General features: G+C 56.5%; 1 protein-coding gene across 1 annotated transcript in view; it reads left to right on the top strand.

The window, feature by feature from the left end:
* Positions 1-11692: 11692 nt before the first annotated feature.
* RUNX3 (RUNX family transcription factor 3) overlaps positions 11693-22219 on the top strand; it is a 58781-nt gene continuing 48254 nt past the window's right edge. The window contains exon 1 of the mRNA XM_063355798.1: positions 11693-11750. Within this exon, the coding sequence (XP_063211868.1) occupies positions 11693-11750 (58 nt within the window). The remainder of the gene's footprint in view (positions 11751-22219) is intronic.

Here is a 22219-nt window from a genome sequence, read left to right as displayed (position 1 = left end):
CCCTCAGGGGCACCTGGGGCCCTCCTGGCTCAGGCTGGTGGCCAGGACCTCCGGGGTCCCTCCCTGGGGACGGGGCTGGGGATGCTCGACCTCCGCAGCTGCCCGAGGTCCCAGAGCCACCCAGGGTCCCCTGCGGGGTCCCCTCCGGGTCAGAGGAGCCCTCAGCATCTCTCCTGCCCCCCCTCCACCAGGCGATAGCGTTTCAGATAAGAGGTTTGGGGTTTCTTTCTTTGGTGTTTTGAGGCGGGGGACAGTTTTCCTGTTTGAAGAGGGGAAAAAAAAGCCCCTCTTTGGAGCTTCCTCCTCTTAAAAGATCTGACCTTGATCTCCTGCGCGGGAGGTAACAGTGCTGTGGCTCCTCGGAGGCAGCGGCACTAATTGCCACCGCTGGGGGCTGGGCTGGGTCCTTTTTTTCTATTTTTTTTTTCTTTTTTTCGTCTTTTTTTTTCTTTTTCTTTTTTTTTATTTTTTGGGGGGGGTGTGTGTTTCTTCCCCCCCCCCGCTTCTCTCTTGCTCTGACTGTGACTCACCCAGCGGCAGCAAAGACACAAGTCCCTCCGTTTCAGAGAAACCGCACGTCTGAAGAAGTTTCCCACGGTCTGCTCTTTAAATAGCTGCCGCGAGCCGTGGCCGGACCCCGCCGGCGCTCGAGCATCGCTTCCCCCATCCTCTTCCTCTCCCGCACGCCTTCCCCTTTCCCCCCCATCGCCCCCCAAAACACCCTAATGGAGAAGGGGGGGGAAATTTTCCCAGCATGAACCCACCACTGCGTCACCCCCAAACCTTTCAGGGGTGCCCTGAGCACCCTCCCCCGGGGCCCCTACGGTTCTCCCTGATTTTGTTTGTCCGAGTTGGCAGCCGAGCCCCGGCGCGTCGCAGCCATCCCTTGCCAAATCCTGCCCGCGAGCGCCGTGTCTCCGTCACCTGCCACCCGCCTTCGTGACAAGCGTCCCGCCTTGCCGCTTCCGCCCCCCCCCGCCCCAACCCCGGGGCTCACTCTCATGATGCCGCCGAGCTCCTGCTCGAAGGAGAAAAAAAAAAAAAAATTAAAAAAAAAAAAAAAAAAAGAAAAGGCAAGAAAAAAATAGCGGTGAGAAAGGAAAGAGCGTGCCAGGGGCCCTCTCCGCACCTCTTTCCAGTAAGCGAGAGTGGCGAGCGCCGGGGGGGGGGCGATGGGCCCTTCTGAGAAGCCCGTGGTGGTGGGGGAGGCGGAGGGAGCACCTGGGGGCAAGAGGGTTTCTGTGAAAGCAGGCGGCGGTGGGGAAACCGAGCGACGGGAGGTGGTGGGGGGCCGTGCCCCCTCCTGCACGCCAGCCTCCCCCCCCGGCGCTGCTGCGTCTCGCCAAGCGCTTTGGGGGCCAAAGGGAAACTTTGGACGTGCCCCCTGCGCCGTCCCCCCGGTGGGTGCTGGGGACCGCGGACCTTCGTGGGGACCCCCAGCCCTTTGTGGGGACTCCAGCCCTCCCCGGGGACCCCCAGCCCTCCCCGGCTGCCCCACGCACCGTGGAGGAGATACAAAACCCCACGTCTCTCGGGGCGTTCTCACCTGCGCTCGCGTTTTGGGATGCTGCAGGTGAAGTGCTCAACCTTCCCCCCCGCTGGCTACGGTGAGACGCCAACAATAATAATGATAACAATCCCAATTTAGGCCAAAAATTGCTTTATTTCTATTTACGGTGGGTGAAATTTTGCAGAATTTGGCAGACGGTGGCAAAGTGCCCCTGTCCTGCTGCACGCAGGTCTCGGCTCCTGCCATCGCCGCGTCCTGGCTGCTCCCTGCCCGGGATGCTCCTCGCTCCGGGCACATCCCTGGGGGCTGGCAGGAGCCAGCCAAAATCCCACCGTCCCAGCACCCGCCAGGGGCTGCGCCCACCGACGCTCCTCACCCCGCCGGGCACGGCTCCGGCATCCCCCGGGCAGCCAGGCTCGGTCCTCAGTTGTGTTTTCTGCAGCTGAATGATGCTCCTCGGCATCGAGCCACCTCTTGCCTGTGTCCGTGGGTCTCCATCGCTTGGGCGGGAGGAAGGTGTGGGAAAGGCGGGTCTGATCGTTGTTTCCCGGTGCAAGCGAATGAGGCTTTGCAGAATCCGCCCATCAAACAACACCCTGTTCCCCAACATTCCCTGAAGGAACCCCAGGAACCCCGAGGTGCCACATTCAAATTGAAACCTGCCCGAGGTGACACGGGGATAACCTCGAAGCGGTGGGATGGGGGGCCACCCCCTGCTCCCCTGGCCAGGAGGGCTGCGGGTGCAGCGCGGGTCACCCCGGGGATGCTTTTCCTGGGCAGCGGTAGCTCTCCATCCTCTTCGGAACATCAGCTCCCACCTCGCATAGAATCGTAAAATCATTGGAAGCCACCTTAAAGATGATCAAGTCCGACCGGTAACCCAGCACCGCCGAGTTACCACTAAACCGTGGGGTGAAGCGACACGGAGGAACCTCCTGCCGACCTGCTTTTGGCACAGCCCGGCAAAGGGCTCAGACCACCGACGGCGGGATAAAGGGAAATAAAATGGAAGCCATGAGTCAGAACCTGGAGCTGCATCTCTCTGTGCTGGCAACCACGGCTCCCCGAGGCAGGTGGAGCTGGATCCTGCGGCTCTGCAGATTCGGAGTCACGACGGGATGGGGCGGGGATGGGGGACGGGGTCAGGAGCAGGGATCGCTCCCAGCATCTCACCCCATCCGGAGCCTCCTGCTCCCGTTACAGCCCTTCCCTCCCTCCCTGCCGCATCCCGGGCGCTGGGATCGGCCCTTCCATTTTTCCACCCTCTTCTGCGCTTCTGTCAGTGGGGGATTAAGCGCAGATTTGCTACAGATGTGATCAAGAGAAACAGCTGCCTACGAGGGGAAAAAAAAAAAAGGACCAGAAAAGGGAAAAAAAAAAAGTAAGAAACAGAGGCAATGTTATTTTGTTTAGCAAGAGGGGTGTTGCATGAATGGGAACAGAACGCCACGGGTTGAATCCTTTTAAATTCGTCCCCCGTCTTTAAGCCATTAGCTCTTCTGGTTTGAATCTCTTCTCTCTGGAGGAAAGCAAGTAACTCGGTAGTAATCCTAATAAAGATTTTTTTGTCTCTGAAATAAAACGCAGTACTTGCAGTATGGATGGCAGGGGAGAACCGGTGAGCAGCTGGTAATAAATGATGTGTATCGTTGGCGTTACAGGAGCTTTCACCCCCACCCCGGAGGCACCGGGGTCCTTTCCTACAGCCGGCAGAGACATTGCTGTGTTGGAGACTTGGATTTCGGAGCTGGTCGTGGTCGAACCCTCGCGGGACTCGGGGCTTTGACCCCATGCCAGCCCCCACCCCACGCTGCTCTCAGGGCTGCTTTCCGCAGGGTGGGATTGACGAAGGATCCTGTTTCTGAGAGCAGATGCCCGAGGTCACGGCTGGGCTGGGCGTCAGACCCCACTTTCTTGAATCCCAACCCATCGCCCCAGTAAAAGCTCACCCCGGTTTGCTGCACCGCTGGTGCTTTTGAAGCCAGACAGGGGAAAACCTCCAAAACACCCAGGTTGAACCTCAAAGAAGAGACACCTCACTCCACTGGCGCAGGGCAGCTCCAAGGACTCACCTTCCCACGGCTCTTTGCGCCAGCCATGGCTGGGCCTTTGTCCCTTGGCACCGCTGCGTTGAGGACGAGGGGGAAAGAGGGGAGATTTAGATGAGATATTGGGAAGAAATTCTTGGCTGTGAGGGCGGTGAGCCCCTGGCCCAGGTTGCCCAGAGAAGCTGTGGCTGCCCCATCCCTGGAGGGGTTCAAGGCCAGGTTGGACGGGGCTTGGAGCAACCTGGGCTGGTGGGAGGTGTCCCTGCCCAGGGCAAGGGGGTGGGACAAGGTGATCTTTAACGTCCCTTCCAACCCAAACTGTTCTATGATTCTATGAGAGTTATTCTGGAAGGCAAAATAACAGCACTATCTGGCTAACAGCACCTTTGGTGACCACGATGTACAAGCAGGTGCCAAAACAGTAACCCAGGCAGCTCTCCCGCCACGTCTGTGTCCTCTACTGGTTTTACTGGCCTTAGAAGAGAAACCCTGAGAGAAGTTAAACTACCGTGATGCCAAAACCGGTGTGTTGGGTACCATGGAGGGCTACAAGCCCCTTTTCAGGTGGATATTCTCCCCGGGGTGGTGTACCAGTGCTTGTGGTGTGCCTGGATTTGGGGTGGAAAACCAGCCTGAAGACGCTGCTGGTTGGGGTGAGGAGCAGGAGCCCGGCTTTTCCGATGCCTTCTGCACCATCTTCCAACGGACAACGCCTTCTCCCGGCCGTGCCTCTTCCCTGCGCTCGGATGTTTCTGCTCCCAGGCTGTTCCCATCTCAACAAAAGTGCTCAGGAGCAAAATTTTTTTGGCTGAAAAGTGTGTGTGTGTGGGGGGGGGCTCCTGCAGGCCCCTGTGGGAAAGAGAGATTTCCCCCAGCAGCTGCGGGGAGAGAGCTCTGCCCTCCCCTCCAACGCACCCTCTTCGTGGGCAGCTTTATTTGCAGGATTTACTCAAACAGCCAGATTTGTACCTGTCCCCGCCCTGCCCCCAGGCTTGGAGAGCCGGGGGCTCTGCAACACCTCGGGCTTGGACGGAGGTTGCAAACGGAGAAGGCAGCGGCCCCCGGGCTGCCTCGGGGGTGGGGGGGTACTTTATGTTTTTTTAATTACTTGAGCAATAGCTAATCGACCAACAAAAATAACGTCGGTTTTCAGTGTAAAAAGGTGAAACTTTCTACTTAAAAGCGAAAGAAATGGCGGGGGTTGAGGGGGGGGAATGAGGGTTTTGTGGAAAAAACCCCAGATCTCAGCCATGTTGCCACCTGTGTTTTCGTTTGTTTTTTGTTTTTTTTTTTTTTTTATTAAATGAGCCATTTTCAGCTAAAAGTTTTTAATGAAAAAAGATGCAAATCTTATTTATGGAGACACCTTCATTGTGAAATGTTCCATAAATGCCAGGCAATAATTCCAATTAGATCACTTAGAAATTCTGGGGAAATTCAAACATATATATATATATATTTATATGTATATACACACACACCATAGGAAGGGGCTGGGCGACTCCTCAAGGTCTCTTTTCCACAATTCTGTGGCTGCACGAACATCCCAGTATTTTCTACTCTGTTACGACCGTGCATCAGCAAATTTTCCAGCACACCTTTCCCTTTTGATTTGATTGTGGATTTTAAAATTGGAAAGAACGAGGAGTCTGATAGATCAGATCCTTAAAGCAGGAGCGTGAGGGGCACTGGGATGAACTTATGTATGTGCATAAATATATATGTACACACCTATGTTTAAGGGTGCCCCCTCCACTGTCTCCTTGATTTACCGAGTGTTCAGGGGTTGCAATTTCCACCTTTCCCCCGAAGTCCAGACTAATTATTTTGGTGTTTTACAGGAATCCGAAGGGGCGCGGGGTGGGCGGGGGGGTCTCCATGGCCCGTGGATGGATGCTCGGTCCCCACCGAGGCCGCGCTCCGCTGAGCTCCTCCGTGGGTGGCGACGTCTCCGCGTCTCGGTTTGCTTTGTCTTTCCTTTTTTGTTTCTTCAAGGTGGAAAACGTCTCCGAATCCACCTCTGCCCACAGGCTGCGGGGATAGTACTCATTTTTCTAACCACTTCAAAAGCTCCCCGATAACGAGCTGCAGCCCACGCGCGCGGCTCGCGGAGAGGAGCAGCCATCGGCCGCCCAACGCGAGCCTGGCGCGTCCTACCGAGGGCAGCGGGTCCTTCCTGGGGGCAAAGCCGGGATCCTGACCCTCCTGGGAGCCCTCCTCTTCATCACTGCCCCAAAACGTGGCCAGGCTGAGCCCCTGCCTCCCCTGAAATGTGCTTCCCTGTTACCCCTTGAAATGTGAATTATTGCTCCTGTTTCATACGGTAAATCCAACCCTGAATCCTGGGGAGGGAAAGAAGAGAGCTGGAGGGTGGCGGCGTTCTCCCCCAAGCTCTCCAGATGATGGTTTTTCCTTATTTAATGCCCACTCTTGCAAAATGAGGAATGCCTGGAGCCCCGCTCCGTGCTCTCCGCTGCGGGATCCCCCTGCTCTTGGTGGGAGTCGTGGTGGGTCCGTAGCTCGGAGCGCTGTGGGGAACGGACCTCAGGCTGCTCCTCATCTCCTCCGTGCTGATGAACCTGGGTTGGCTTCTGGGGGGGGGTCATGCCCGGTGGGAGACGTGTCAAGTGAGAACCCACCAGCGACGGCCTCGGCTTCCTTGGATTCTGCAGGAAACTCTTCTTGGAGAACGTACGCTCCGAGACCACAGACCAGACACAAAAATTCACGTTCTTTGCCATAAATTGTTTGTTTTTGCGTCGCCGTTTGCGAGAGTGACTGTTAAAATTGGGAGAGGCCGATCACGGTATGATCCCCTGGGTATTTCAGAACGGGCAGATGGATTTAAACCCAAAAAGGAAAGAGAATTTCCTCATGTTCCCCGGATGAATTGAGGTTTGGGGGACTTTTAGACTTTCTCTCCGCGGGGATGGATGTGAAGCGGCGTCAGCCACACTTTTTTGCTCATCCCACTTGGAAAAGCAACAAAACCCTTAGTGCCGGTGGGTGGATGGTGCTCGCCGGGATGGGGTGTGTAGCAGGGTGGGGCTGTCACCCCCCAGGGTGCCACCAGCCCTCCCCGGAGCCTGTCTGTGACCCCCTGGGTCAGGCGAAGGGCTCTGGCGTGACCGCGCTCCGCCGGCGTGTGACTGCGGCGTGACCTGGCGATGGCGCAATCCCGGGGTTCTCCCTTCGGGTCCGCCCCTGCTGCGATGTCTCTGCTCGGATGTTACCTCCGGTGGGGGGGGGCTGTGTGTCCTTCACCCCATCAAATGCCCCCGGACCCCTGGGTTGCCCGCGGTGGGGTGGCAGGGGGTTGCCAACGGCTCAGCGGGTGCTCGGTGGGGATGGGTGTTGGAAACAACTCCAAGGAGCTGCTTATTGTCCCGCGGGGTCTGCTGGCATCGCACCCCCTCCCTGGCAGACGCGGGGTCCCGCAGGAGCACAGCCAGCCCGTACCGTCCCCGTCACCCTGCCAACACCACTGTCCCCAGCGCCCCTCCAGGCTCTGGCAGTGTCCAGGCAGGTGCTGGGTCTGTCCCCAAAGGCACCACCGAGTTGCCTCAGAGGCTTGATCTCCTCTTAAATTCGCTTTATTCATTTTTCTCTTTTTTTTTCCCTCTCCTCGCAGGGCTGTTGTCACAACCCCCTGCAGTGTCCCCCTGCCTGTCCCTCCCCGGCTGCTGCTGCAGGCACCGGACGGCAGCTCCATCAGACCATCAGCTCCACCGCATCGACTTCAACCGCTCCGTGGCTCCGGCACCACCATCAGCTCGGCACGGGCACCCCGGACCACCGCAGCAGCTCCCACGCTCGGGTGCTTTCCCTTGCACCCCCCGTGATGGTTATCAGGGAAAACAAGGCAGCTGTGATGGGAGAGATCCTGTGTCCGGTCCCTGCTCCGGGGTCAGGAGGCATTTGCTCTGCCGGTGGTGGGGGGTGACAACGCCGGCATTGTGCCTCTCGCCGCACACACGTGCCCGCGGCTCCGCGCGGCCGGGCAATGACCACCGGCCATGGGCATTCCCGGAGCGCCCTGGCGCCGGTGAGGAAGGGCTGGGGTGAAGCTCAGACACAACCGGGAGTTGTTCCTGGGTCCAGACAGTTTTTATGGAGCCCATCACATGCCTCCTTTCCCATGGCTTCGGGCAGAGCCGGGGCTGGATGCCGGCATTGGCGGCGGAGCAGGGATGCGCCATTGTGGCCTCATGGCTCAGGCGACCGCGTCCTGCCCCAGCCGGGTGTGGGAGAGGGTGATGAGCGGTTTTGGGATGTCTGGGCGAGATGCTGGCGGCTGGGTTGGCTAAAACGCTGCGTGCCGAAATGATAGGGCGCATGGCAGAGGTGCCATGCTGTGCACCAAGGGCAGGACTTACCTTCTTTCAGTCATCTCCCCAGATTGATGGGTATTTCGGTCCCCATCGCCCCGTGCCTCAGTTTCCCATCTACAAAGTGAAAGCCCCGTCCCGCCTTGCACGTGGTGATGCTGTTTGGGAAGCGCCAAGCACGGAGCAGACCCGCGGGCGCTTAAAACCCTTAATTCTTGCATTTCCCTGGTGTTCAGGCTGCCGGCGCTGGGGCTGCATGGGGAGGTGTGTGAGTGTGTGGGGGGCGTGTGTGTGTACGGCGCTGCCAGACCCACCACAAGCACCTTTGGGAGCCCATTTTGGCTGCCCCATTCCCAGAGGTGACAGCCGGTGGCACGGGGCGAGGCAGGGGGCTGCGTCCGGCCGCGGGTTTGGCCGAGCCGTGGAGGACGGGGCTGAGCTGCGAAGCCCCTCTGCCACCCCAGCCCACGTTCGGCCACCCGCCTGCCGCAGGGACCATCGTCACGGCTTTCTTAGAAGCCGGCGGAGAGGCGGGGGGAAGGGGGGAGAAATGCAGTGGTTTTGCTAAACCATAAATGCCGGGGTGGATCGGGGCCGGGGGAAGAAGATGTTTGCAAGGGTTGGGGGGGAGCATTAAGGCTCGGTGGCTTTTTGGGTTTGCCCTTCACTCGCAGCGATGGCCACAAAGCAACTCCAGAGCTTCGGGGCGGTGAGAGCAAGTGGGGAAGGTTCGGGGCTGGCGTCGCTGGTATTTTTTTTTTTTTCTATAAATTTTATTATTATTATCAGGGAATATTCGCCCTCTGCATCGTGCCCACTTGCCTCTAGCCGGCACCGAGCTCACCCCGGACACGCAGGGAACGAACCCATCCAAAAAACCGACCCCGCGCCGCGGCTGCCGGGGCGAGCCGTGCACCGGGCTCTGAACGGGGCGGGGGCATCCCAGAGGTGGATTAATTGCATGTTAATCAGTTATTTTTAAAACACGCCCATTCCCAAACCGTGTTTTGCAAGTACAAATAGAGCTGCATCTTTAATCCCAGAAGCTCCCTCGATCGGTTTGTATTCCCCTGTCTGGGAATTTCTATGGGGTTTCTGTGGGGTTTCACCTCATCCTGGCCCCGTTTCGTAGCTCCCGCGGTAACGCTGCTAACGAAAAAGGACCTATTTTTGCAAACGGATGTAAAAGGGCAAGAATTTAACGTGGTTTTGGTCCTCAAATCGCTCTGCAGCCTCTTGGGGGTTTGGGGAGGAATTTTGGATCTCCAGGAGCACCGGTGAACACTAAATCAAGGGGGATGTCCGTGACTCTCACCCAGGTGCCAATAAACGTGTGTAATTAAGAGCGTTGCCTGGGCTGGTCGTTAATCTCCCCGACGTGCGGGTACCGTGCCCGGATAACGCATGGAAAACCCCTCCGGTTGTAGCCCCGTAACATCCCTCACATCTGACTGAAGCAACAATTTGGGAGTATTTTAATTTAAAGCCCCACACGAGGAAAAAACCCTGTGATTTGAAGGAGCAGGAGGAGAAATTCTCTGACAAACGTTGATTCCATGGGTGGCGTGAGGATGAGGACCAGGACCAGAAGCCCTGGCTGCGCCGAAGGGGCTCAGGACCGTGTCCCTGGGGCGGTGGAGCCGTGACTGAGGGCAGAGGGGGGGTGGATGGGAGGGGAATGGAGAAGAAAAGCCCCATCCAGAGCCTCCCCCAATTAGTGCTGCTGAAGGATGTTTGGTCAGTGTGTAAATGAGCACAGCTGAACCAGAGCTCCCACCTGGCACCTAACGATGTGGGAGGGGGAAGACACCTTCAAAGCACCTTCCCCTTCTCCTCCTCCTCATTCCTCTCTCCATCACCCCCAGTGGAAGCCAAACCAGGTAGGGGCTGAGACTGCCAGCGCTCTTCCATGGGGAAGGAGCCGCAAAAAATCCAAAAATAGCTCCCTCCCTAAAAAAAAAATCTGAACGTCACCCAAGCGGATGCAGACACGAGCCAAGAGGCTTGTGAGGCTGAAGCAGGCAGGGGTGGCAAGCGGGATGCTGCGGGGCTGAGCCACCCTGCTCCCTCGGGACAGCGGTGGGGGCCGGGGGACCGTGTCCCCGTGTTGCTGGGAGGGGGGCGATGCCACCGCTCCGGGAGAAGCGGCGTCGCTGCCCGTGGCCTCGCACCCCGGGGCTGGCGCTGTGGCCGCGGTGGGTGTCTGGCAGGCCAGACAAGGCGACGCTGTTCAGTGCCACAGACCCCGCTCTGTGCGGCGATGGGTGTTTTCCAGGCTGGGTTGCTTTTTCCCTTTCCTTTTGTGCCAACGTTTGCACAACCTCTGCCCCTTTCACCGCTCTGAAACCACTTTTCCCCCTGGCCTTTGCTTAAAAGCAGCAAACAAGGGGTTTTCAGCCACAGTAAATGTGAGCAGCTCTTCCCCCCGCCCCCCCCCCCAGCCTCCAATGATGCTGCAGGATCTGTAACATCTCAGCTGAAAACATCTCGATACGTCCAACCGCCAACATCCATCAGATGGAAAACTCAACGGAGAATGACAGGGGTGAGCAGCAAGGTGTGAGGAACACCAAACCTTCCAAATACCTTGAAATCGTACTCATGTGCCCCGATGGCCACTGTCTTCTGCCTTGGGACCTGTTTCCCTGTGGATTTCGGTCGCTCAGGCTTAGTTTGCACCCGTTTTTCTCCATCAGGGAGCTCCCTTTGCTTTTTCTTACGAGGAGAAAAAAGGAAAGGCCAAATATCATCTCATGTTTCAGTTCAGCATTTCTTCCCATGTAGGGAAAATTCATCTCCGAGGGTGATAATGGCAATTTTCTAGGAGAAAACCCGTCAGCCGCAGGCGAGGCAGTGCCTGATGGTGGCTCCTGTTCCAGATGTGAGCATCCCTTGGGTGCTGGCCTTTCCATGGTCCAGCAGAAACAGCATCTTTAGGTGCTCCCGCAAACTTGCTGCGCCTGTATTACTGGATTGGCTTGATTACTTTAAAAAAAAAAAAATCTACAAAAATGATCTGCTGTTATTTGGGCAAAGCAGGAGGCCAGCCATCCCTGCTGCCTTCCTCCTCTTCCTCCTCCTCCTCCTCTCCACCTTCCCTGGTTCCCCCTCCGCAGCCAGCGCTGTTTATTCTGCCGCATGTGCTTCATATTTTTGCTTAATACTAATTCACATAAAATCCCTGTGAAGAAGAACCACCCATCTACACATATGGAAACAGTCTCGGCACGCAGTCCCCGTACCCAGCTGGGAGTCGGAAAGCCATGTACAGCTCGAAATTAGGATACAGACAAGTGGTGAATGTGGGAGAAAAGGCAGTTAAAAGGAGAAAACCACGGCATGTAAATGGGTTATTACTTCAATCACCCAATTAGGAATCTACGGGCTCTCGTCTTCGTTTCTTCTAAGGCAACAATATAATTAATTAAAGGGAAATGTCTCCTCTGCTCCCGTCTGTCACTCAGCCGCGAGTCCGAGCGAGCCTCCCATGAACCACCAACTAGAAACCGTAACATTATTAGTAAAAAAAAAAAAAAAAAAAAATAGAGGGGGGGGAAAAAAACCATCCCCAGCACCCCGAGTCTGCAGCGATATCTCCGGCCCGTTGACGCCACGGATCAGGTGACGCCGCTCTCCCACCCAGCGGATGCCGAGCCGGCGGCTCTGCCGTGCCGACCACAGAACCACCAGCCAGCCGGGGCTACCTGCGCTGCCGGCGGGGTTTTCCTCTTCCTTCCCTTCGCTGCCGCCTCTCCCATCCCTCCTCTTCCTCCTCCAGGGGAGCCGGGACACAGGACGAAGCGGGGATGGCTTCCAACAGCATCTTCGACTCCTTCGCCACCTACTCCTCCGCTTTCCTGCGCGGTGAGTACAGATTGGGCTCTTTCGTTGCTCGGGCGGCAGGAAACGTCGTCGGGTTTTGTATTTATTTCATTTTATTTTTTTTTTTTTTTTTTTTTTTTGCAAGGAAGCAAACCGGCAGTGGGTTCTGGTGCGGCTTCGCTGGCACCTCGCTCCCCGCCGGGGTTTTCTGCCGGCTCTGCGGTGCTCCGGCTCTGGGGTGGGTTTGGGGGTTTGCTGCCGTTTATTTTGGCTGTGTTATTTGCGTTGCGGCGCTGGCAAGGTCCGAGCGGTGCCGGGATTGATTTGAGGTGTTGGTCCGAGTCGTTGGCCGAGTGATGCGCGGGGGCAGCAAAAATCTGCGGAAATGGAAATTGCTTCTAAAGAGAAACCAGTTTGCAAGGGGAGAAGAGCTGGGGGAGATAAGGGCAGCATTCCAGCTTACAATTTTGTGTTTACTTATATATAATACTCTATGAAAACATGCAGAAACTGCATGTAATGCTTTGCTAAATATATAACTTTTCTGGGTGATGAATTTGTTCACCCTGCTCTTCCCGGCCTTTCTGCACATCCTGGGACATGATGTTCTCGTCCCTCCTGGCCACCTCAGGATGGGCAAACTGCCTGTGAGAGGGGGTGGCTTCTCCCCAAATTTCTCTCCTGCCTTGGTCCCAGCAGCATCTCACGTCCCCAGAATTGAAGCCGCCTTCATTTCACAACCGCCGTCCTCTTGCCGGGGCTGCTCGGGGTGGATGGGGCTGGAGCTGCTGGGACCGCGGCTCCCAGGTGTCTGCTGAGATCTTTTTGGGGAGAAGCTGGGGCTTTGCTAACGCGTGGGGCAGAGCTTGGCAAACCCTCACCTTTTCCCTTCCCCAGTTTGTCACGGCAGGTCGGAAGCAAAAGCTTGAGCTGGTCACGGCTGCAAGGACGCAGGTCCTGAGTGATGGCTCGGCACGGCACACTGAGCCCCAGCAGGTCAGGGCAGGGTGATTCTAAATCCCTACCCAGAGAGAAAATCATAGAATCACAGAACGGTTTGGGTTGGAAGGGACCTTAAAGCCCACCCAGTGCCACCCCCTGCCCTGGGCAGGGACACCTCCCACCAGCCCAGGTTGCTCCAAGCCCCGTCCAACCTGGCCTTGAACCCCTCCAGGGATGGGGCAGCCACAGCTTCTCTGGGCACCCTGGGCCAGGGGCTCACCCCCTCACAGCCAAGAATTTCTTCCTCAGATCTCATCTAAATCTCCCCTCCTTCAGCTTGAAACTGTTACGCCGTGTCCTATCATTACACTCCCTGATCCCAGAGTCCCTCCCCATCCTTCCCTCAGGCCCCATTTAGGTACGGGGAGGCTGCCATGCAACAGGTCTTCTAGAAAAGTGTCACTGCAGACCAGATTTTTGGCCTATTTTTGAGAACACAAAAGGTTACGTGTCCTTCTGAGGCGGATCGGTGGTGTCAACCTGCGTCACCACATCTCCTTGGCTTTGAGCCGTCCTCTGAGCAGGGGGTGTTGGAGAGGCAGCAGAAAGAGCCAGGGATGGGGACGCGGATAGGGATGGGGGGGTAAATCCCAGACCAGCTTCCCCGGCCCCATCCTGGATACACCACGCCGGAAAAGAGGGTGAATAGGCAAAATAGCCACGTTCATCTTAATGCCCTCGGCTCGGAGACGGTGGCATTATAAATGTGTCCTTTGTACTCCCTGCAGCTAATTAAAGGCAGTCCCATGGCAAGGAAATAAGAGAAGTTTATAAAAAACATTTGCACGGTTCTTTTTAATCTATACTTCTCCCTCCGCAAGCCAGATGAAGAAATGCCGGGGTTTAACTGGGCTCGCTCATTTAAAAATAAAAAGGGAGCGAGAAACAGAAATATCACGTCTTGTATGCAATTTCCATACAAATAAGAACTCATAAAAGCAATAAACATCTTTGTTTCAGCCATAATTTTTTATTAAACGGGGGAGAATTAAATGATTGCACCGAGGATGGAATATGGCCAAATGGTGAAACATTTGGTTAGTATTAGGACAAGAAATCCTTGTTTTCCTTAAGGAGCTCACTGTGTCTTCTCCTGCCTGGCTAGATTTGGGTGAGCGCCGCGAAACATTCATGAACGTTCATTTAAATTCCTCATGGCTTTGGGGGATTCGACCGCATTCAGAGTTTTTGTTTGCTTTTTCTGGGCACATCCATGAAAATGGGTGCTTGTTTGTGCAAATATTTAAGGAATGAGAGGAAAAATCCCAAAGGTATTCACTAGTTAGTCTGGAAATGCTTTTTTTTTTTCCTTTTTTATAGAAAAGGGATTTTTTTCAGCTTTCCAATGGGGCGGGCGGAGGAGTCCCACGTGGGAGAGCGGCACCAATCGCCACTCGCACATGCCAGATTCACAGCCCAGTAAAATATCTGGCGGGGAGTGAAATAAATTTGCCTCTGGTCGACAGTTTTGGAGATATAAACCCCATTTTTGGCGGCCAGCGCCGGCTTGACCTGGGGGCTGCCTTTGTGCCTCCTCGTTTCCCCTGGAGACCAGCCAGAAGGTGGAAGATAAACTGGGTTAAACTGGGGGGACTCTTCCCTGCTGCTGGTGCAGCACATGGGACCCAACCGAGCTGCCCGTGGGGCTGCCAAACACTTTTCTATCTTTTTTTTTTAAAAAAACAAACAAACAAAAAAACAACCCCAAACTGCATCTTTTTCTGTCCATCCAAGCACTCCGTGGCTCAGCTCTTGGGTCTGGCTGGGACCTCCGGAGCCACCGTCCCGGTGGCAACCGGTTGGCTCTAAGTCATCAAACCACAAATGTCACATCCGTGAGTCAGCTCTTGGTTGCCGATGGCTATCGGGGCGAGGAGGCCTCAGCCACAGGGGCGGGTTTCTCAGCAGCCACCGCCGCATCTTCAATGGAAACCTGCAGGGACGGCCACGGGGTGCCATGCTCCGTGGGGCCACCGAGGGAGGAGCGAGGCGCCGGTGGCTCGGATGCTCTTGGAGCTTTCAACTGAGGGTTGGGAGTTGTTTTGCCGTGGGGTTGAGCCCTGCGAAGGCTTGCTGGTGACACGGGCTGGCTCCTCGGGGTGTCCGCGCCGGGCTTGTTCACCTCTCCCTACCTCAGGTTGGTGATGTTTGACATTTTTTTCCCTTGGTTTCTGTAAATCTACAAGCGTGCAGGAGCAGCTCATAAACCGTCACCGTCTATCCGTGCTCCCCGGTGAAAACGAAACGGTGTTTTATCGCTTTTTGTGGCCTCTTTCTCCGTCATGTTGGTGCCCTCATGGGCAGCTGCTGTCGACCCACCGCCTTCCCCAGGTGGCTTCGTGCCCTTGAGTGGGAGGCAAAGGGCATCGAGCCTCAGTCCTGGCATCCAGGGAGGGAATTTTACTGTTTATTTTGCAAATGCAGGAACGTAGGCGCACCCTCAGCCCTGTTGGGCTATGACGCAGCGCCCAGTGCTGCTCCGAGGGAGCTGGGAATGACCCTGGGGTTTAGTCCCTGCTTTGCCGCTTCTCCTGGGCTCTCCGGGTCCTCGCCTCCGGTTGGTCGTGGCAAATTTCCTCCTGCCTCTGCACCTTCTTCACCGCTTTGCTAAAGGGAGCGGGCAGCCCATGCAGGCACGGGGAGCCTGAGGGTCTCTGCTGACCCTCCATGTCCTCGTTAGCCTAACAAACAGGTGAGGTTCTACCTAAAGCAGGGAGCATGGGGGCTTGGAGGGTCCCTGTGGAGCTGCTCTGCTCCCAGGGAAGGCAGCGGGGTTGTGGTCCCCTGCGGGGCAGCCTTGCCGGGGGGTCTGAAATCCCCCCGAGAACATCATCTGCCCCACAGGGGAAGAAATGAACCACGAGCCCATGGGGAACCCACCCCATCCCCGGAATGCGGTGCTGGGATGGACAAAGTGACTTCTCCTGGCCCCAGCCCTGCCCCAGTAGATGCTGGAGGAGGAGCGGGAGGAAACCCTGCGGTGGCGGAGGCAGTGCCGGTTGCCTTTGGCTTCTGAAAGTGGATGATGCCAACGGCCCTGGTGCGTTGGGCGGCCCTTATTTCTTCTCTGGAAGGTCACTGAGTCCGTGCCTTTCCCCAGTTTGCCACCAGCGTGGATTAGTCACAGTTTCACAATCGCTGTGTTGGGGGCTCGGGCTCCTGCTGGGGCTGTTGTATCCCCGTTCTCCAGCTATTCCCCGGTGCTCCGGCGGTGTCCCGGCCTGGTGCCTCTCCTTGCTGCGCCCCCAGGTCGCCAGGGGCTTTCCCGGAGGTGGTGGCCCCAGCTCTCCCCAAGCAGAGGTTTCTTTTTCCACCCTTCCCATAACTGGCCACCGCAGGATTCCCGCTCGGCAAACTTCCTTTTAATGGATTTCTGTGTTTCTTCCTGACCACAGAAAACTGTAACCCTGACAGTATTTCGAGCCATTTTCTCCTCCTCCTGCTGCCACGCCGTGCTCCGGGCAATGCCTCCGGCAGAGGCTGGGTGAGCGGGCACCGGCTCACAGCGTGCACGTGGAATGGTGTCACCGAGCTTTGCCGTCGCGTTTCCCTAAAGGCAGGTGGTTTGTCTCATCCTAGAGCATCCAAGCTGACTTTTTTTTAATTTTTATTTTTTTTTTTTTACATATGGGCAACCTGCAGCACGAAGGCGGTGCATTGCACCGGGATCTGCGGTGCTTGGGCACGGGGTGGGAGGAATGAGCACACGGACCATCCCTGCCCGCGGCCGGGTACGTTATCTGTGTCTGCTGGTGGGAGAAGCACGGCAGAGGAGGGAGTGGGGAGCGGAGGCAGGGACACCCCCGGGGATGTCTGCCCAGCACCACGTGGCCATGAAATCCATTTTGCCTCCATTCATCCTCCCCTCCCGGGGAAGGCTTGTGCGCTCGGAGCTCGCCGGCTCCTGATTGACTGTCAGTGGCTTTGCCTTTTCCAAGGGCACCCTGCTGACTGGTGGCATGTCTTTTTTTTTTCCCCCCCTTTTTTTTTTTTTAAATATATTTGTGTGTGTGTGGGAAAGAGTATAAATCCATCGTCTCTCATCACCTTGTTATGATCTAATAGGGGTAGAGAGACAGCAGCGTTCCCCTTTGCCGAGCACTTTAATTCATGATGATTTCTTTGACTTGATCTCCTCCGAAATGTCGTCAGTGTTTGCGGTCCACTGTTTTGGCCGCGTACGGTTTGGGAAACAAAGAATGAGCCGTATGTTTGCAGGCTCACGTCCACACATGGTCGGCATTAGGAGCGAGAATGCGACTTCCCATCCGAAGCGACGAGCCCAATCCACGCCGTAAATACTCCCCGAACGCGGCCGGGCAAGGGAGGGGAGAAGATGGCAAAACCCGCCAGCAGGTCTCCAGTGGCACTGGGAACTCGGGGCTCATCCCGGAGGATGCGCATCCCCTCTCCCTCCTGCTGCAGGGCGCCTCCGCTCCCCATTTTTCTCCTGGGTATATCCAGGGTGGGAAGAAACTGTCGCTGCGCGGGTGATGTCCATTAGGTGTGGATCTCGAGGGCTGAGCTCTCCCCCAGGGCTTCCCATCACGCTTTCGTTTTCCTTGGCTCCAGCGTTTCGTTCCTGATGTTCCGGGGATGGAGCTGACGCAAAGGCTGGGCCTGAATCCACACTCCCGTCCCTTTCGTCCGAGACATCCCAGCAGCCTTTAGCATCAATTCCTGGCAAAGAAGCTTTAGCCCTGTCACCGGTATAACCAAAGCGAGTGGCCGTGGGCTCCCTGCGGAGCCTGTGGTGGGCGTGGGCGAGGTGAGACCCCGCACTGATGGCCGGCTGCTGCCGACACCGCTCCGTAACCATGGCTGACCATCTTGCTGGCTGGGGAGTTGCGATGCTCCGCTGCTGGGGAAGGCAGAGGGAGCGGAGAGGCGAAGGAAGACCTTCTTTTCAGGGTGGGGATGAGCCCTGCGTTCTTGGGGGTGTTGGGGTGCGCCAGCTTTGGTCCCCCCGGTTATATAGCGGCTATCGACACTTGCTGGAGCAGGGGGAGCATCCCCAGCACTGGTGCTGGCTGAAACCACGGATGCTTCAGCCTTTTTGGTTGCAAATACAAACCCTCCTCCACCCTCTGGACCTGTTGCTGCTCCCTGACTTGTCCGGAAAAATTTCTCTCTGTTTCCATCTATTTCTGCCTCTTCCCTTTGCCGTCCTGGCCTTGCCAGAGCAGCTGCCATGCCAGCGGTGGATGTGGTTTCCCGGCCGGTGGGGACGGCAAAGCCCTTTGCAGAAGCATCCCTGGGGGAGCAGCTCCCTCCTGGGCACCCCTGCTCGCAGAAGAGGGGGTGGGAAAAGGGTGGAGAGAGCACCCACCTCCCACGCAGGGCACCAGCATCCCAATCCGGCTGCTCCGAGAGGGCAGGATGCGGCCCCAGCGCGCCTGGCGCTGTACGTGGACCACGGTGATGCCACGATGCACTGACAGCCCAAAGCGACACCCAAACTGCCCACAACAGCCGTCCACGGGGTGCCAGGCACAGCCTTCGACCGCAGCATTATCCTCCTCCTCCGCAGCCCTTGCCTTTCTAAAAATGCTTTAATTTTTTATTTATTTAATTTTATTTTTTTTTTTAAGAAAGTGGGACAGCCGTCGCGTCTGCAATCTGGGGGTATTTTCCATAACATAAACATATTAAAAAGAAAAAGAAAAGGGAAAATAAAAAGAAACAATGATTTTCCATTCCCACTGGAAGCAGCGAGTGCGTTTGGAACATGAGGAATGTATTACTCAAGCTATTGTAAAACAAAATATAAAAACAACCAAAATAGGAGGAGAAGGGAGAGATTTAAAAAAAAAAAAAAAAGAAAAAAAGAAAAGAAAAGGCCTCATTTGGGAAGGGAGACATTGAAAAATGGGCTTTTTTTCAACAAACTCCCTCGTGTAGGAGGGTCCTGTAGAGACCTGACCCCGGGGATGGCGGGATCCTGGATGGAGGGGTGGGAGGCTCCTGGGTTTGTTTTTCCCCTTGGGGAGATGCAGCCCCCTCCCCGTGACGGCTGGGAAGGGACCTCCTGCCACCCTGGATGGTCCCATCACCCTGGCGAGGAGCGTCCCACGAGGGATTTGTGTCCCCGAGGTGCCACCAGCTTTGCGACCGCGTTTTGGGCCGGTGGTTGGTGAGGGATGTGCCTCAAATCACCGCCAGCACCAGCCACGTGTCGTCCCCCTCCCAAGCCCACCCCACCGGGGTCCAGGGCACCCACCACCCTCGCTGAGGTTTTACCGGTGTTTTTGGTATCGTGGTGGGGTTTGACCTCGTAACGACAAGCCGTCGGCGCAGGGAGGAGCCCAGCTGGGAGGAGGCACCTTCCGAGGGTCTTTTCTCCTGGTAACGATGAGATTTAGGGCCTGGGGGCCGCTTTGGTTTTTCTCAGTCGCTGTGTGGATGTGTGTGTGTGTTTATGGCAGCTATATCGGGCTGCGATTTCACAAGGCGGCATGGTTTTTGTTAAAATAGCTTCTAAAAAAAAAAAAAAAGAATTAAAAAAAAAAAAAATCAAAACAAAATGGTAGGAATGATGTTAGCGGCACAACCCTGGACCAAAGTCTGCCCTGGCTTCTCGCATCCTCCGGCGCCTCCTGGGCCCCGGCCAGGGCTCAGCCTGGCGCGGGGACAGACAGACAAAGTGCCGGTGTGCTCTCCATCGGCACACAGAGAGTTTGCGACACCCTTTGCGCAGATCGGGGCAAGCTGGTCATTCAAAGATGTTCTGGGCTCCCCGGGTCAAGAAGGACAGGGACCTGCTGGAGAGGGGACAGCAAAGGGCTGCCAAGATGCTGAGGGGACTGGAACATCTCTCTGATGAAGAAAGGCTGAGGGATTTGGGTCTCTTCAGTCCGGAAAAAAGACGGATGAGGGGGGATCTCATCAATGCTGCTAAATATTGAAAGGGGGGGTGTCAGGAGGATGGGGCCAGGCTCTTCTCAGTGGTGCCCAGCGACGGGACAAGGGGTAACGGGCACAAACTTGACCATGGGAAGTTCCACCTCAACACGAGGAGGAACTTCTTTGCTGTGAGGGTGGCAGAGCCCTGGCACAGGCTGCCCAGAGAGGTGGGGGAGTCTCCGTCTCTGGAGACATCCCAACCCCGCCTGGAGGCGTTCCTGTGCCACCTGCTGTGGGTGACCCTGCTCTGGCCGGGGGTGGGACGGGGTGATCTCCAGAGGGCCCTTCCAGCCCCCACCACTCTGTGATTCTGTGATGTTAATAAACCTCCCTTAGGGCTTTGCTAGAGGTTTCCTGCCTTGCTTTGGCTGCAGGACCAGCATCCCAGGACGGACCCGACACCACGGGCTCCGCGCGCCCGTTAGGTGGGTGCGGGTTCAATACTGCTTGCAGCTTGGAGGTTCACGCGTTCGCTTCGCAAGGAAGGGGAGGGGTGGGGTTTTTTGGGAGGAAAACCTCAGCAAGTGACGGGAGCGGCTGCTTTCTGATCTCTGGAGCGAGCACGTGGGTTATTCCCAGGAGCGGCACGTTCCCCAACCCGCACACGCCTCCCGTCCAGCCGCTGCCGGGGCTGTGACAGGAATATCCCCAGCTGTAGCTCGATTTCTCTCCCGACGAGAAGCCGAAAAGCCGGGGAGGAAGCTACACTCAATTACAAATACTAAAAAACTGCTGCTAAAAATGCCTACTTCCATTCCTGCTCGGATCGCCGACGAAATATTTAAAGGAATTTTTGTTCCCCGCATCCCGCGCTCGGGGATGGTGGGGGCAAGCGAGTGGCAAGAAGATGCTGGAGCTGTGAGCGGGGCCGTGCATCCATGGGGGGCACGGAAAAGCCGGGGAGGCTGTTCCTTCACAGCCTGGCAGACATTAAATGCCAGACATGGGCTGCGCCGTTTCCCTTTAAACTGGAAGCATATGGATGGAGATAATTTAAGGACAGAGCACGGTGCCGCGATTGCAGTGACTTGAAGTCAGGAATAAACTACTTAGCGGGGATTTGCGAAAGGCTGTGCTGTTTTCCCTCATTAGGAGAGAGAAAGTGCCAAGCAGCGAGCGTAAAGAATAAATCCGATGTGCCGTTCCAAAATTAAGCCCTTGTTCTGTAGCTCCTTTCCACCGCGCTGCATTTTACTGGCCACTTTTGTGACCAATTACCTTGAACTTTGTAATTAAACACCTTTTTTTATTATCCCTGGGTCGGTTTGGAAAAATCGCACTGAAGGAGCGAGCCCACCGATTTTTTTTTTTTTTTTTTTTTTTCCATAAAACTCAGCAGAAGTGTGAGGCGGGGAGGAGCAGCCCCGGCCCTGACTCCTCGTCCCTGAGCGGGGCGGTGGGACACCCAGTGGGGTCCCGTCCCCATCCCCGTCCCCTTGGGGGTTGGATCCCATCCACGTGCTTTAAACCTTCCCGCCCTCTGCTGCAACTTGGCACTTCTAAGTGGCAAAGCCTTTCAGACCCGAATTTACCCCATTTTAGTGGCGTGCGCTTGCTTTTGCGCCTCGAGCTGGGCACAGAGCTTGGCTTCACTTGGTTTTTTACCCCAAAATATCATATTTCTGCTCCCTGTTAGCTCTGCTTTCCCACCAACGCTGGCAGCCCCCAGCGCCCTCAGCTCCTCGGTGCCGCAGGTGGGATGTGCCCGTGGTGCCGGGACCGTGTTGCGGGGCAGGGGATGGTGCGGGGGGAGTTTTGCCATGGCCGAGGGGTGGGAGATGGGGGGACCTTGCCAGGGAGCCCCCCCGCGTCCCCGGGGTCCTTGGGGAAGGCTGCAACGGAGCCACGGATTGAACCCAGACACCTCGCTTCCCTCCCAATGCCTTCGCCTGGAGCCCGTGCCTCCTGCCAGCGAGGCACCCGCTGCTCGGTTGGAGGAGAAAACATGAAACCATTCTCCAAAACCCCCAGTTTTGCAGGATCAGGCAGGTGCGGAGCGGCTTCAGACCCCAGGACACGTCCGAGGTTGGGTTGCGCAGGGAAGATCCCCCCTCTCTCCCTGCAGAGCTGGCTGCTCGTGCGAGACCGAAAGCCGCTACCGTTTTGTCTGGGCAAGTTCTCCATTTCTCTTGTCTCCAGCCCCAACCTGCTGCTGAACCGCTCCAACTTCCCGGGGCCGCTGGCTGGGCCGGGGCGAGGAGCCTGCTCGCGGTGTCGGCCAGCCGACCCGGGCACCTCCTGCTCGCTTACGGGCTTTTAGAAGAAAAATGCTGCAAAAATACAAAATGAGCTCACGCTGACGAGCGCAGGGCCGGGGGTTTGATGGAGGCGAGCGGGTACAGTTCCCTTTCCAAGCCACTGGAGATGGATGAGGAGCAAAGAGTGACTTAACAGCAGTTCCTAAATAACATCGCGTTTGATTTGTCTGAGTTCGTAGCCAGAAACCAGCAAAGGACCTTCTGCGTCGTTTTTAGCCTGTGACTAATTCCTCCAAGTCGGGGGTTTGTTCTGTGCCTGGAGGGATGCGTAAATGCCGGGTGAATTCGGCGGCTGAACCCCCTCGGGGGCTTGTTTTTTTGGAGCCGCTCTGCAACCACCAGACTTAT

Source organism: Chroicocephalus ridibundus, chromosome 19, assembly GCF_963924245.1.
Source record: "Chroicocephalus ridibundus chromosome 19, bChrRid1.1, whole genome shotgun sequence".
NCBI classification, from domain to species: Eukaryota; Metazoa; Chordata; class Aves; order Charadriiformes; family Laridae; genus Chroicocephalus; species Chroicocephalus ridibundus.
This window is presented reverse-complemented; position numbering and strand designations above follow the sequence as displayed.